The sequence below is a fragment of the Nomascus leucogenys genome, chromosome 12 (genome assembly GCF_006542625.1).
Source record: "Nomascus leucogenys isolate Asia chromosome 12, Asia_NLE_v1, whole genome shotgun sequence".
Lineage (NCBI taxonomy): Eukaryota > Metazoa > Chordata > Mammalia > Primates > Hylobatidae > Nomascus > Nomascus leucogenys.
This window is the reverse complement of record NC_044392.1, coordinates 77,664,836-77,681,288: the sequence shown is the minus strand read 5'-3', so window position 1 is coordinate 77,681,288 and position 16,453 is coordinate 77,664,836. Positions and strand designations below refer to the sequence as shown.

General features: G+C 36.8%; 1 protein-coding gene across 1 annotated transcript in view; it reads right to left on the bottom strand.

Moving 5' to 3' along the window:
* Positions 1-16,453, bottom strand: part of DPYD (dihydropyrimidine dehydrogenase) — an 806,347-nt gene that overhangs the window by 108,851 nt on the left and 681,043 nt on the right. The window contains exon 20 of the mRNA XM_003260094.4: positions 3,894-4,073. Within this exon, the coding sequence (XP_003260142.1) occupies positions 3,894-4,073 (180 nt within the window). The remainder of the gene's footprint in view (positions 1-3,893; positions 4,074-16,453) is intronic.

Below are 16,453 nucleotides of genomic sequence, written 5' to 3'. Positions count from 1 at the left end.
GGTTATTTTCTAGTAAAGGAAGCAGACTTACAAAAATACAACTGCGATGTGATACTGGTTACAGCTAAGGTTAAAAAAGAGAAGGAGACATTAATTATATTGCAAAGGTCAGGGTATAGCTTAAAGAGAAAGTGATGCTTGAGAACTAGAAGGCCATTCCAGATGTCGGGAACAGCATGTGGAAATGCATGCAGATCCCAAGTGATCATTAGTTTTTGGCCTCTGCTGTTTTTCTTTCATGACTGGTATTTAGAAGTCCTGTTCTCATCCCAAGCACCAAAAAGTGAAGACATAATCTTTCATGCTTTTCCAGTTGCAAAATTTGCTGTTCAAATATTGGACTGTCCAATTTCTTTCATGTTTCTTAACCAAGAATGTCAACATAACTCTTATCTCCCATAATTAAAAGTGCCAAATAGTAATATTTTATTTTCTAAAATCACTAAAATATATACATTGCCTCCAACTCTACAGATGAATTTCTGGATAAAGTTATATTTGCAATTATATTTTCATTTTGGTAATCTTCACAAGCCCATAGTTAAAACCTTTGGAGCCAGATGTATGGATTTAGAAATATCTTTTGGATTTTAGAAATGTAAAATGGTACATACACCTAATTTTAATAAACACTCCCTCTCCAGCCCCAGCAAGGTGTGGGGTAGCAATCTGGAATCAAACACATTAATCTGATGTTCTCTGAGAGGAATAAAGATTATAGCAAGTCTCACATCAGTTCAGGCCAGGTTTTCTGCCCAATGAATTATGTAAAGCCATTTGGTTTCAGCATGTTTTGGATTTCAGAATTGTTAATGAGGGATTATGGAACTGTATTGTAATTATTTTCATTGTACAGTTTTCTAAAAAGGTTTAGAGAGATTAAGTAACTTGCCCAAGTTGTCTAGCTAATAAGGAAGCATCACATAAATCCAGCAGTCTTACTATTTGCTAATAACTGCTGTCCTACATTCAGTTTCTTCATTGGGTATTTCCAACTTCTGGCCATTTGGAACCTAATGTGATGCTTCTCTGGCATTCCTCTCCTGCCTCTTTTATTTCACTTCTTTTTCAGCTCAAAATTATTTTTTGTTTACTTTCTCCATCAAGAGAAGCTTGTGTTCTGCTCCTTGCTGATTTCTCAATCTCTCACTTTTCTACTGCTATTCTTTTTCGTTCCTTTTGGCAATGCAGATTTTTGGATCCCTCCACGAGAATTATGATGTTAAAATGCAGATTCTCAACACACCTCTGACCCACTGACTCAGGATCAATGCTGGTGGGGCCTGGGAACCTACATTTCTCACAAGCATGCTGCATGGTTTTTAAGCACCAAGAGTTTGACATCAACAGCTCTGTGTTGTGCCAAAGCTGATGATTGTTCTTCTCCGGAATTTGCTCTTCTCGCAGGCACAGGTTTAAATGGCTTGCACCGTAAGTGTACTAACACCCAACTACCTGCCCTTCAACAGCCACCTGAAGAAACACTGCTTGGGCAGTTTGATCAGTTAATAAGTAAGGTAAGCATAAGGAGAGTATATTAATATGCTAATTACGTGAAAGATAACATGACATACTTGGCCAAATCCTTGTTTCCATAGCCCAAGTCTCATTTTCTCTCCATTGTCAAACACTGCACTGTAATAGGTTTCTTCTAAATATCTATTCTGGTTTATTCTAGCCTGACCTATGAGTGAAAATCAGAATAGCAATTGTACTTTCCAAACAAAATTTTCCTGTGTAAAGAAGCCAGATACTTCTAGAGTGTCTTTCAACAAAGGGTCTACATTTCCTCTCATCTCCCTATAGTATGCGGACACTGTGAGGACCAGCATACTATTCTTTGGCTAATGATAGGACAATGTGAGTTATTTGCAAAGACACACACACACACATACACACACACACAGGTACATACACACACACACACACACATAAAAGCAGCAGCAACATGAAGAAAGAACGATTAGTTTGCTGAGAATGATGCACATGTACCCTAGAACTTAAAGTATAATAAAAAAAAAGAAAAATAAATAATTATAGGACAAAAAAAAGAAAGAACGATTAGGAAATCACCTGTATCCTAGATCCAGAGTACTTTGATTCACTACTGGGGATATTAATCTAAAGGGATAATCACCTATTGTTTTAGTCATGTCAGCCTGCACTGGAGAATCCAGAAGCACAAATCTATTACCAGACCATCTACTTATTCCTCAAGTTAGTGATGAGAAATGAATCACTAATATAATCACATAGAAAAATCTTCCTTTTTTTAAACGAATGATAATGCTGAAAATTACACTTATGATTTTGATGAAAGCTGAGCTTAACAAAATAAAGTCTGAATCTCGATTCAAACTATTACCAAATCCGTTTCCATTTATGTCATTGACACAAGTTGTCTTCATCATTACCCATCTTTTATTTGAATATGTAAGTTTTGAAATGAGTGTGAAAATCCTTTAAAGACAAAACATGACAGTGCAATGCAGCTACTTCTATTTCAGCTCACATGGCAACCACCCAAATTTGAGACAATGATTTTATAGATGGTCATAAACTATCATGTCAGAGACAGTTTCCTTGAGATATTTACATTGAATGAATGTAAAGTCATTTGTGAATTTTTTTTACTTATAAACAACCTTAGGATATTGATAGTCATTGATAAAGGCAAGAACACTCACTGTCTAAATACTGCAGAGTCAGTTTATGATAATATGATTAGTTACACTAATAATGCTGCTTAGGCACTATCTTGCTAATTACAGTATTATAAATATTAATGTCACAGTCTTTCTCTTTGATTGCCACTCATGGAGTCGTTCATCATGACATTTTCCTGGAACATACATTGTAAGATTTTATTTCTTTCCTCCTTTTCTTTTTTCATTACTGGACTTGCAATCATACACACTACTCTTGAAGAAGGGGTTTTTTTTGGCTATCTGTTAGGAGAGGGACAGTGATATTTTCTACTAAAACTAGCCAAATGTAAGTCAATTATATGATGTTTCTCTTATTCTTTCTGAGTCCCTAACCCAGTCATCCAAGGCAGAGTACCCAGGGCTTTTGTTTTCCATTCTTTTTCATGTGACCTGCTTCAAGTTAAGATTCATTTGAATTATTAAATGCTTCCTTAAAGAATCTTTTTATACTGCCTCTCTTTTTTTTAAAGTTAATTATTGATGTAGTGACAAGCTGAAAAGACTAAGAATTATAATTTTTTCCTCCCCTCATTGAGGGCTCGAGAAATGTCTTCTGACAATGGTTATCTGTTTAGAATAATACAAAGGAAATACAAAGGCAAAATGCTGAATGTTGTTTTAGCAGTGTTGCTAAAATCACTGTATTATAGAAAATGTAAATGTAGTGTATATTTCTTGGAAAATAGCAGTTAGTGAGGAAGTTGGGACATAACCTTTTGAGCCCCGGTTTAACCACACAGCAGAAGGAGTTACAAAAGATACTGATTAGATTTTAATTTTAAAAACTTCCTTATATTATTCAAGACTACAGTGATTTGATTGTCTTGAAAATAGAAAGGTAATATTATAATTTCCAGAAAGCATAAAGAAATCTCCAGACTCCCACTGGAAAGAATGCCAGTCATCACCACAGTAAGCAAGAATTTGGAGGCACTTTACACTGCAAACGTCAGTCTTTTCCTTTTATATAACCTTGTGTTGTATTGGTTTTATAAAAAGGTAGCTCACAGACCCATCATATGGCTGTAATCAAGTCTCCTTCAGAAAGAGTCCACTGAAGAAATCACATCCACCAGCCCCTGTGTTTCCTTTGTTAGTGAGAATGTGAGATGGTAAATAAGATCTGAAATAGAAACTGACCAAGGCTGAGTTCTCAAGAATAACACAGGAGATTTAAGCACATACCTTGTCCATGAGTTCAGCTATACGTGGAACTGGTTTCCCTTTCTGGTGACTCACAGTAGCTGGACTCTGCCCATCCCAGTCTTGCAGTTCCTCAATGCTTTTCAGATAAAGCAGGGCTTTGAGGCCAGTGCAGTAGTCTTCGATCACAGTGAAATCCTGATTCTGAATGGCACTGCATACCTAGAAAAGACGGAGCAGTCAACCAAGTGTCAAACCAAGAGATAATTCTCCAAACAGATTCACTTTTCTTTGATTCAACGAATATTTATTTTATGTGCCAGGCACCATTTGAGGCATGATGGATCAGTAGCCGTCTGGAGATGGGGGTGGTGGGGAGGAATGGACTGCAAAGAACACAAGGAAATTTCCAGGGACAATAAACATTTTCATAAACTTGCAATGGTAATGGTGTCACAGGTATATACATGTTCCAAAACTTATTAAGTTGTATACTTTAAATAGGTACAGTTTATTATATATCAGGCTTAAGGAGTCAAATTTGGCACAACATAATAAAGGACATTTGAATTCTCATTGTCCCTCTATTGGGATGTGCTGCCTGCAGGCAGTTCTCATGTCTGAAGGTGGTCAAACTTAGGTTGGAGTGCTGTTCATTCAGTTAACTCAACCATCACTTACCCCTGCCTCTGTCTCCCTCCTCATCTGCTATTGTTCTCCTTGTTGTCAACTATGATCCAGTCACTCAGGTCTTCCCTCTCTTTCTCAAAAAAAAAAAAAAAATGCCATAGTCTTTCTTTGCCTTAGGATCTTTTCACAAGACCTTCTCACTGGCTAGAAGGCCCTTCTTTTCCACACATGGCTAACTACCAACCATTCCTCAGGCTCATGGTAAATGTCCCTTCTTCAAGGAGGCTTCCAGGAGCCCAGGATAGGTTATGGCCTTCTTTTAATCAGACATTTTTAACTTCTAATTATTGCATGATTATTTAGTTGATAACTCACTTCCCAATTAGACCAAAGTTTCAGAAGGGAAGAACTGCATTTATTTTGGTCACTATATTATCCCCAGTGACTAGGACAGTGTTTGTCGGTTAGTCTGCTCTCCACAAATATATGATAAATGAATAATGATAACATGGTTTGGCTGTGTCCACACCCAAGTCTCATCTTGAATTGTAGTTCCCATAATCCCCAAGTGCAGTAGGAGGGACCTGGTGGGGGTAACTGAATCATGGCGGTGGTTATCTCCATGCTGTTCTCGTGATGATAGTGAGCTCTCACACAATCTGATGGTTTTATAAGGGGCTTTTCCCTTTTTCCTTGGCAATTCTCCTTCCTGCCACCATATGATGAAGGATATGCCTGCTTCCCCTTCCGCCATGATTGTAAGTTTCCTGAGGCCTCCCCAGAAATGTTGAACTGTGAGTCAATCAAACCACTTTCCTTTATAAATTACACAGTCTCAGGTATATCTTTTTTTTTTTTTTTGAGTCTCACCCTGTCACCAGGCTAGAGTACAGCAGTGCGATCTCGGCTCACTGCGACCTCCAACTCCTGGGTTCAAGCAATTCTCCTGCCTCAGCCTCTCGAGTAGCTGGGACTATAGGCACACACCACTGTGTCCAGCTAATTTTTGTATTTTTAGCAGAAACGGGGTTTCACCATGCTGGCCAGGATGGTCTCAATCTCTTAACTTTGTGATCCACCCACCTCAGCCTCCCAAAGTGCTGGGATTACAGGCGTGACCCACTGTGCCCGTCCTCGGGTATATCTTTATTAGCAGCATGAGAATGGAAATGGACTATTACAAATGATTAAAAAGAAAATAAAACTAAAATAAAAAAATTCTGGAGTTAAGGAAGTTTGAATCAGAGAAATTAAAGTTCTTCCACTAAAAAAACCCTGGGGATTCTGTGATTGTGGCTGGGATTTGAGTTAAAGCTTGAAGAATGTGGATTTAGATAACTGCTTCCAGGTTGATTATTTTCAAAGATATCCCTCCAATTTTGATATCACATGTAGATTCCAGAGACTCATTTACAACTTCCTGTAGAACCTCTTCACCAACATGGCCCAACATCACATCAAATTCAAAATTTACAACATGGATTCAACATCCTTCCTAATTTATATTTCAAATTCAACCAATGAAGCAACCATTAAAACAAAACTGAGCAAAGAAAAACTCATTTCTATCCTATTTTCCCAGACGTTGAATACCTAGTATATACCAGGGTGTCTGGCAATGGCAGCCAACAAAGAAAAATCATGTCATGCATGAATGAAAATGAAGGAAATGCCTGAAAACAGAATAAGAAGATTCTATTTCAAAGACTCTTAAAGTCTTTTGGGTCTTTGATTAAATACATTTGATCGTAAGCCTCGTGCCTAGCATGCTACCTGATACCTCATTGTTGCTAGGTTGGTTGAGAGAATTTATTGAAAACATACTAGGAGGTTCCAGAATGGGGAAAGGGATAAGGGGAGAGAGAGAGAGAGAGAGAGAGAGAAAGAACTCTCATATATATATATATGCCTAGGAGTTCTCAGCAAGGAGTGGTAGTGATTCCATGATGTGTACCTGAAAAAAGGCCAAGTGTGAAATTCTGGGAATGCTAGCACTTAAAAGGAAGACTAAGGAAGATGATCGTGAGGGACACCAAGCAGAAGAGATCCAAGAGAGTTAAGTCAGGTGCTGCAGAAAGGTCAGGAATATCAGAGCTGAAAGTGATGACTGGATGTAACACTTGGCAATATACCGGATAACGTTTGCCTTTACAGGAGAGATCTGCAATGGAGTAGACGCCGGTTTTTTTGATAGGTTTAGGAACGGATGAGGGATGATGAACTAAAGATATGCAGCCAGGTCACATTTATAAGAAGTTTGGCTCCTGTAAGAGGAAGAGGCGAGCTGGAGGTATAGGTTATAGGGTTTTGCATTTTGCTTTTTACTTTTATTTTTGAGACAGAGTCTTGCTCTGTCACCCAGGCTGGAGTCCAGTGGCACAATCATAGCTCAGTGTAGCCTCAACCTCCTGAGCTCAAGCAATCCTCCCACCTCAGCTTCCCGAGTAGCTAGGACTACAGGCACACACCACCATGCTTGGGTAATTGTTTTTGGTATTCATTCATTCATTCATTCATTCATTCTTACAGAGATGAGGTTTTGCCATATTGCCCAGGCTGGACTCAAACTCCTGAGCTCAAGCAATCTGCCCACCTGGCCTCCCCCAAATGCTAGGATTACAGGCGTGAACCATCATGCTTGGCCCACATTTTATTTTTTTAAAGAATGAAAATAATTATGTTTTAAGCAGATATAGTTATTTTACATTTCAGAATTGGACAGACTGATTTCTGTGTATGAGATTTCTGTCAAAATTGGCTGAATGATTATGTGATGAGAATAAAACAATGCAATATCTAACATGATGTGGGCTCTTCTTATGGGCCAGGCACTTTGTTAGCACTTTTAAATATATTATCTTCTTTAGTCCTCAAGATAACCCTAAAAGATAGGTTTAATTTTCAGCCCCATTTTACAGATGAGGAAACTGAGTCTTAGGAAAGTTAAATGACTTGCTGCAGGCCCCATGGTTAGAAAGTGGTGGCACCAGAATTCCTGGCTATACAATAGAATATGACCTAGATATAGACATTAACAGAGGAAAAACTTTTAATATAACTACAAATACTTTTCTACAACTATTGCATGGACCAAATACATGTGTTTTTAAAAATTTAATCAAGTTATCTTGAACTGAAATATAGCTCTGGTTTTGAAAAATCCACGCTTTCAGATAAAAATTGTCAATGTTTTCAATTTACCTTCTTACTTGTACAGTATGAGTAAGAAGAATAACAAGCCAAAACCAAAAAACAGAAACAAAAACCCCTTCATTTTCTATTCTGAAGTGCTGCATGTTAGTACAATGTAGAAAAGAGTATAGAATAACTACTAAATATGAACAAGAACATTTTCTAGGAAGCCCATTTACATTAGATAAAAAAATCTGTTTCTCAGGAGGAACAATTTGAACATTAATTAGGCCTGTTATAACTTTCTTAGAGTTGGTGTTGTTTTTTTTTTCTCACAACAATTATAAGGAACATCATTATCATTTCCTCCACAGGGGTATTTTTTTTCTTTTGACTATAAAAGTCAACTGATGCTTTACTTAATCCTCTTTGCTCACTCTGAGATCCTATTTTTTTGTAGTATATGCTTATGGGTATACTTTACTATAGTCTTAAAATAGTTCACCATGTGAACATAAGAAATCAGATTTTGAAAATCACATAATGTCATGTACTTTATGGGATTTTCATGATTATTGTAAAATCCTGATGCTAAAAGGAATCTAGAAATACTCTGCAAGGGATGAACAGTAAAGTATAATCTAAATCATCCCTGATGTTTCCAGGAAGAAGATAAAAAAGCTATGAATTCTCTCAATCCTCAAACATGGCACAATTTGCATATCGTAGACTCAGCCAAGGAGTGGAGTGATCAAAATGTAGACTTGGTATCTTTTAACTGTAGAAGAACATGGTAGGACTCAAGGCTAAGAAAACTTCCTCTTTCCCACCCACTTCTAGGCTCTTTATCATACAGTGTTATTGTTCCACATAATTCGGAGCTATACTGAGAATGTGAACTGAACACAAAACCTGAAGAGGGAGAAGAGACTACAAGATACTTACTGAGCAAGACTGGGATAGTGTGTAAAGCTGGAAGCCCTGGAATCCACCACGAGACACGAGTGCTGGAGGGGACCACTTTAGATATACTTAATCATATGGCAAATGTCACACCATTTACGTACCTTTCCGAAGTGAGTAGTTTAATTTTTACTTCCAATAAGATTAAACCTACTAATTTTCCTGATAGAATTTTTGATAGTAGGAACTTTGCACATTGATATTTTCTTTTAAAATTTTATTGCACATACAAATCAGGTGGGGATCTTTTTAAAATGCAGATTCTGGTTTTGCAGCTTTAGAGTGGGATCCTGGAGTGAGATCCTGCATTGGCCAAATTTTCAGGGGATGCTGCTGCTGCTGCTGGACCACACTTAGAACAGCAAAGTCTTAAGCACTGGCAGGGGTGAATCTCATCTCAACTGAAATGCTGACTGCAAAAAAAATTTCTTCTAAACAAATAGGTTTTTTCTTAATTTTTACTATTAGATTATATCAACATTTTCCTAGCCTTTCAAAGAATGCACTACTTATAATAAGAAGTCATGTTTGAAGAAACAAGAATAATTTGCTGATTAAATACTAATAAGACTAAAAATAAATATTAGGATGCAAGTGCACCATTGAGAACAGCTTTGCCCATGGATTTGATCTCAGGAAATGGAACTGCTTAGAAAGATGCCTTGTCCTTGACTAACCTATATACTCCATTGAGGGCCTTATCTCTATCTCAAAGGTAAACGGTTCCTGTTAAAACTCCAAACATGTAGCTGCTATGCCTAAATGGGTGCATTTTATATGACATCTCTTAATTATTTGTTTAACCGCTCTGATTAGGACTCTTAATAGCTGTTAACATGTTTGCTTAGTATAATTTGTAAGTTCTTTATGGTGAAGGCTGGTTTATCTTTCTTCACAGCAGGGCATCAGGTGCCATTATAAGGATCGTTGCCACCATTAATTATTTCTGTAAGTGTGAATATCCCTATAGTGAGCTATTTTAAAGAGAAGCCCCTAGATTCTCAGCAGGACCAGCCCCCCACAGGAGCTGAGTAGGTGGTGGCCCCTGTGCAGCGTGATTTGACGTGTGCCATAAAGCGCCAAATAGTCTCCTCCAGGGGTCTGACACAGTGCCCTGAATTTTTACTTTAGGTGCAGGCGCATTTAATAGAGGCCTACCTGTGCAGAGCAACTGTACAAATACCTTGATGGTGACAGAGGTTTGTGGGGAGCTATTCTTTTCTCATTATTTCTCATAAAATGAGATTAACTAGATTATCAGTAAATTACCTATTTATGGAGATTTATGTCTTCAAAATCTTCTTTACATACATTATTTCTTTCAGTACTCAAAATAAACCTGACTTAGGCAGGAGAGAGAGTAATATTCTTACTTGAAAAATGGAAAGAGCTTGGACTTGAAGTCCTGTTTCTTAAAGTCAAATCTTGTGGTTTCTATGCCATATTAAGTTAAGAGGCTGAGAGCATGCACACAGAAGTCAAGCAGAATCGAGTTCCAATTACATCTTAGCTGTGTAATCATGAACATTTTTTTCACTTAAAAATGGAGATTAAATACTTAGCACATAGGAAACTAAAAGGCAACATACTTAAGTGCTTAAAATAGTAGCTTATACTCAGCTACACTGGCACCAAAATTAAATTTCATAATATGAATAAATCATTAGGGCATGAATTAGGCAGGATATAATTTTTTTAATGTAATACATTTTTGGTCAAATACTGCAGAGGAAAGCCATGGGTCTTACTGTTATTTGCATTAAATAATGATCTCCAAAAAAAAAAAGCTTTGGTTTTGTTGTCAGAAGGCTCAGGTCTGAGACCCAACTCTGTCATCTGGCAGCTGTGTAACTAGGGCTAGTCATTTAGCTTGTTGAGTCCCTTCTCCCTCTTTTAAATCTGAAAAAAGAGGATGATAACATCTTATTGTTGTGAAGATTAAATTACATCATGAAGGTGGAAGTACTGTGGAAATTATAAAGCTTAGACAGAATGGTACTAAACCTCATAGGTATTGTAGAATTTCAGGTAATCTAGAATTTCAAATGCCTGACAGAGGCCAAAATGGAAAGTTTTGCCTATTAAAAAACAGCTCACTTCATCTGAAAAGTAAAAGAAATTTACAAGGAAGCTATCAAATAAAATCTAAATTAGATTAAAATATTTATCCCAGGTAAATAATTTGGCAGAGAAGAGTTCTACAAAAGCAGGAACACCCTGAGACTGGCACATGCTTTTGTGTAATCAAATAGCACATTTTTCAAATGCTATTTTAAAATATAACAAAGTTTAAAAATAGTGATCTTGATCTATTAAACACAACTCAGATAAACCCATGACCATAATTATCCCTTTTCATTTCTTATCATACAAGTGGATAAACTACACTTTAGGACTTAGAAATATGTGCCTCCAGGTTATATGCAAGTAAAATATATGCTTACGATTTAAGTCTAAAGTTGTCTCAAATGTACTGTAAATTCATTAGTAAAAGTTCTATTGGAGAATTACTACATTTAAGCAAAAATGGAAATTCTTCTGCAATGGTTATCACATTACAAATTGCATTAATAACTGAGTTATATGTATCTGGAAGAGGTTCAAGAAGCCTCCCATGAATGTGGTTCATATATGAAATATTGAATAAGAAGGGTTGTTCATCCAATTCTTAAAGCTTTCTCAGGAAAAAGAAGATTATATTATCTCTTCTTACTAACCTATTTTGATAAGCACATATTTTGTTTAAACTATGCAAAACATCTGCAATAATTTATATAGCACTTTATAGTTTCCAAAGCATGCTGTCAAAAAGAAATATCTATACAATAATTTACAGTTTTCAAAGCATGGTGACAAACAAGATTAAAGGGAATTTAGACTTGTTTTCAGACCAGCTTCCTCATTTCAGAGATTAGGAGTCCAGAATGGCTAAATGATCTGTCCATGGTACACAGCTAGTTGGAGGCAGTGCTGGCAGACCCGCCTGGTTTGAAGCTCTTTCTGCTACAACACTGCCTGTCAATATCATCGTACATCAGTTCTAAGAGAAAGACAGAGAAGGTGCTATTAATTGTTTAGTAAGTGAGGAAATTGAAACCAAACATTGAATGCAGTGCCCAAAATCAAGATTAGTAACTGGGAGGGCCAACAGTAAGACTCAGAATTTCTGACCTCTGCAGAGCTTTTTATCTTTTCTTTTTATTATTATTTCCATAAATTTCAAAGCCTTAAATGAGATGAAAGTCTTACATGTATAAACAAGCATATATTTATAATTTTCATAAAAAGAAGCAAAGTGATTTCACATTTATCCACAGATTTTTAACATTTAAGGTTATAATATTTGGATGACCCACTTAAAATTTCTTACTTTAACTGGAAACTAAATTTCTGCTGTTTTCGGATGTTATGCAGTTTCTAATTCTATCTGTCCACACCTACTGATTAAAAAAATCAGATTTTCTGAAGGCATGGAATCAATTACTCACGGAATTGACTTCTGACCAGTACTGACAAACAGACGTATAAAATTACATTGTACTTTAAAAATTGATGTACAATACATATAGATAAGGTAAGAATTCAGAATAGCAATATCCGCCTGTGAGCTTTTGGTACTACATAAACATGGCATTGCTTACTGGAATTCATGAATAAAACACCAAAATTATAGTTTTATAAAAATATAGGTTAAAAGACAGCCCCTGGAGATACATAGTGAATAGGGAACTAGATGGGGATGTGTTTGTATATTCACATAAAACCACAAATCTTAGTTGTTCTATCATATTAGTTTCCATTTGTTGGAGCTGTACAACATCAAAGTCATGATGTCCCTATATATTGCATTTAGCAGTAATGTAACGGACTACGTGAAGAAATCAAAGTGAGAGTTTCTAAGTAGTTTCCTGGCAATTGAGACAGCAGGCTCTTTCATCTGCTCTGTAACTGTGGCAGTGCATTGATTTAAACTCCTTCTGAGATCTCAAATGCTTTTATATTCTTAGGTCTCTCAAGCAGCTTTTTTTTTTTTTTTTCCAAAGTGATAAAATTCTAGCATTCAGCAGAATACCATCTTGTTTCCCCCAAAAGGAGAGGGCTTATTTCAGCTTTGCTACGAAACTGCACAGGATCACTAAGTAAAATAGCTGTCCAAATGCCATTCTACTAAGAAATCTGGCTTTGAGTTCAGTTGTCTATGTTCTGACCACAGCAAATAGGATTGGGAAAAAAAGAACAACAAACGAATAGCCCCGGAGATGTTGTCTTTCAAAAGTTCAGTTCAGAAAAATTGCCTAAATGGATAAGTAGTTCTGTTTATTAAATATTTTCAAAGCTGTTTTTAATTGCCCCTCATTGATCAGTCCAAATGGTATAGGAGTCACTGATTTTGTAAATCATATATTTCTTCTCAGTACATTACTTATCCTCTTAAATGATAAATTCTCAGATAAATTTTAAGTATATAAATTTCCCCCTTTTCCTCCAATTAAGAAGGAACTTTATGGAGCCTGAAAGTCTATTTTTCAGTGTCACTCTGTGGTCATTCTTTAATTAATTTCTTAACCCAAGATCAGCTAAAGACAGACTGAAGAGAATAAAATGTTTTCAAGGTATATTATACTGAGATCCAAACCACATTTTGCCAGCCAGAATATAATAATCAATTCTCCAAGTATTTTCTCAAAGGCAGCATAGGTGATGGGCTACCCACTCGACTACTATTCAGAAGAGCATTTGTGAGACTGATCTTCTCTGCTGCACTTTGTTGACACACAGCTTCACTGAAGATGGCCTGGGCTGATTAGTCAAAGGGCTGTGCCCTGCAGGCGAGACTGCCCTGCCCCCTTCCTTGTATCTGTCCTTTACAAAGTGAGCTCTAACTGGACTCAGATCTCAATAATGACTGCAACCAAGAAATAATAATAAGAACCATACAGAGACACAGCACCTCTGTCTGCCTTTTATGCGACACTAGAGATAAAATGGGTGAGCCAGGTACAACATGTAGGGCCAAAGAATGGTGATTACTGTTGTGTCTCTTCAAAGATATTGCTGTTGATGGCTCTGCTTCCCAACGGGCATAAATACAGGACTCAAAAGACTGAGGTAACAACTAGAGTCTTCTACACACCAGGATCCTATGCAGCCCATTCTTTGGTTAGGAACTGTGGCTGCAGTTTGAGGAAGCTTGGCCACTGCGCTTCAGAGGCAGTAGGATTTTTCTACCAACATCGTTTCTCCCCATCAGGCTTTGGTGCTGCATCAGTTACCACAGCAATTTTCAATTACTCTGCAGTAACACAGGTGGTGGTGTAAGGGTTTGCATGTAGCATTGTGCATGCTCAGCACCTCTCATGATAAAAGTGGGGTAAGAAAAGGAAACTAAACATCCAAACAATAGCTGTCAGATGACTCAAATCCTTAATTTTAGGCAATCTTTCTTTTTCAACAGAGTCAACACAGCTGGGAAAACTTGATTTATCATATAATTCACTAAAATACCACACAGAGTTTGATCACAGAGGAGAAGTCATAATGCCTAGAGAGAAAAAGTCTATAGGGAAAATTAACGCATGGAATTTTTTTCTGAACCCTGAAGATGGATGGAGGTTATGTGGTCACTCAATAACTAAGCAGACATTCACATTCCAAACAAACAAACAAAAAGAACAATTCTCCTACAATGAGAAACATTTGTTAACATGAAAATAACATCTCAAGTAGTCCTGACTACCTCTTAAAGCATTCACAATTCAGTAGTTGGTGTGATGGTTAATCTATAATTGATAAAAACACAAATTTGTGAGAGAGTACAACTTGGCTGTTATCAGTGAGTCAACAATTTTGACTGAGTTGCCAATATATTCTGGGACACAAAAGTTAAAAGTTCAGTTGATTAAGAGTGAATAAACTATGTAAGAGTTAAGCGCCATAGGAAAAACAAAGCAACCTTACCAATATTGAAGTTAATATATGGTAAACACGGTGCATATTTATGGGAGGGCTAGAGAAGCAAAGCAATAAGGTTTGCATTTGTTAAAAGGAACTTTTAAAAATATTAAACTCATTTTTAATCCCTTTACCATGTATATGGAAAAATAAAAGCTCACAAAGTTTGTGGTTTTGCGGAAAGACCAGGAAAATAAATTGTATGCTAGTATTTTTTTGGCTTTTTGTTTTAATGAAGGCCAAGAACCTAAAAGTAAAATGCCTGGTCTTCAGCTACAAAAGATGGATCTACTGGAACATGGTTACAGACGAACAAATGCAATGTCCAAAGAAGTAGTTTTATTTATGCCTTCTCACTAAAAGGGCACATATTTTATGATTTGTGACTATGACAACCTGAAGAAAGATTACGAACACCAGTAAAAGTTCTAGGCTGAGGGTTTTAGGAGGATGCTTAGAGATGACCATATAATTTACCATCCAAACTGTGACACTTGAGAGTAAACAGGAAACTATTAATGAAAATACCAGGACCAGCAGTATAAACTGGGATTGTCCTGTACCACTAGGATCTGTGATTCCCTTACTTAGAGGGTTGTTTTCATTCCTGTCTTTATATTGGAGGGAGACTTTCACTTGTCCCTCTGGAATGCATTTCAAAATGCTCTGTCACTTTCAGTTTAGTTTAACATTCTGGTCTTTCAGATACTTAATGCAGGCCTCAGAGCATTAACATTGGATCTAATTCACAAGGCTTTTATTACTTAGGTGGGGATTTGGAATCTTGGAGACCTGACTTGATCCAATAAGAGGACCCAACTTGATCCTGTTATTGATCCAGATAATCCTAGATTTAAAGGGTCCCTTTTGGCCTCCAACTTTAAAAAAAATTAATAGACTTTGCTTTTTAGTACACTTTTAGATTTACAGAATAATTGGGCAGATAGTACATAGAGTTTCATATGCCCACACCACCCCCAAACTCGGCACCTTCCCCATTATTAACATCTTGCATTAGATGGTACATCTGTTACAGTTAAGCACCAATATTGATACGTTATTATTAAAATTCATAGTTTATATTAAGATTCACTCTTTGCATTGTACCTTTCTATGGTTTTTGACAAATGTATAATGACATGTATCCGTCATTAGAGTTTTATACAGAATAGCTTCACTGCCCTAAAAATCTACTATGCTGTACATATTTATCCCTCTCACCCTCACCTCCCCCATCCCCTGGCAACCACTGATCTTTTTTACTGTCTCCATAGTTTTGCCTTTTCCAATATGTCATATAATTGAAATCATATATATGTAGCTTTTTCAGATTGACGTATTTCACTTAGCAATATGCATTTAAGATTGCCCCAGGTAGTTCTGTAGCAACCGAATCCATTCACCTATTGAAAAATCATCACAGTTTTTTTCAACTTTAGTAAGAACTTCATATATTTTAAAAAATAAAATCATTTTTCTATATAGCCAAATAATATTTTCATAGTTAATAAAATAAATAATTCCTTAGTGTAATCTGATATCCATAGTACAATTTCCATAATATTTTTATAGCTAGTTTATCCAAGCCTGGGTTCAATCCAGGACTGCATGTTGTATCCAGTTGCTCTGTCCCTCAAGGTTCCTTTTATCTGGCACAGCCTCTTTTTCATTGCACCAGCCTGTTGTAGAAACCCGACTGCTGGAGTCTGGCTGCTTTGCCACAGTGTTCTTTACATTTCTTTCCTCTATCCCTTGCATCTCCTGGAAACTTGTCTTGAATCTTGCTGAACTCTTACACAATGTGGTTCACTGGAATTGGGTCCTCACAGGGCATCTCCAATGCTTAATGGGAATGGGGTGGCAGGGAATGAATTGCGGACATTGCCTATGATCATGGGCTTGCTCTGCTGTCCCACTGGACTTCA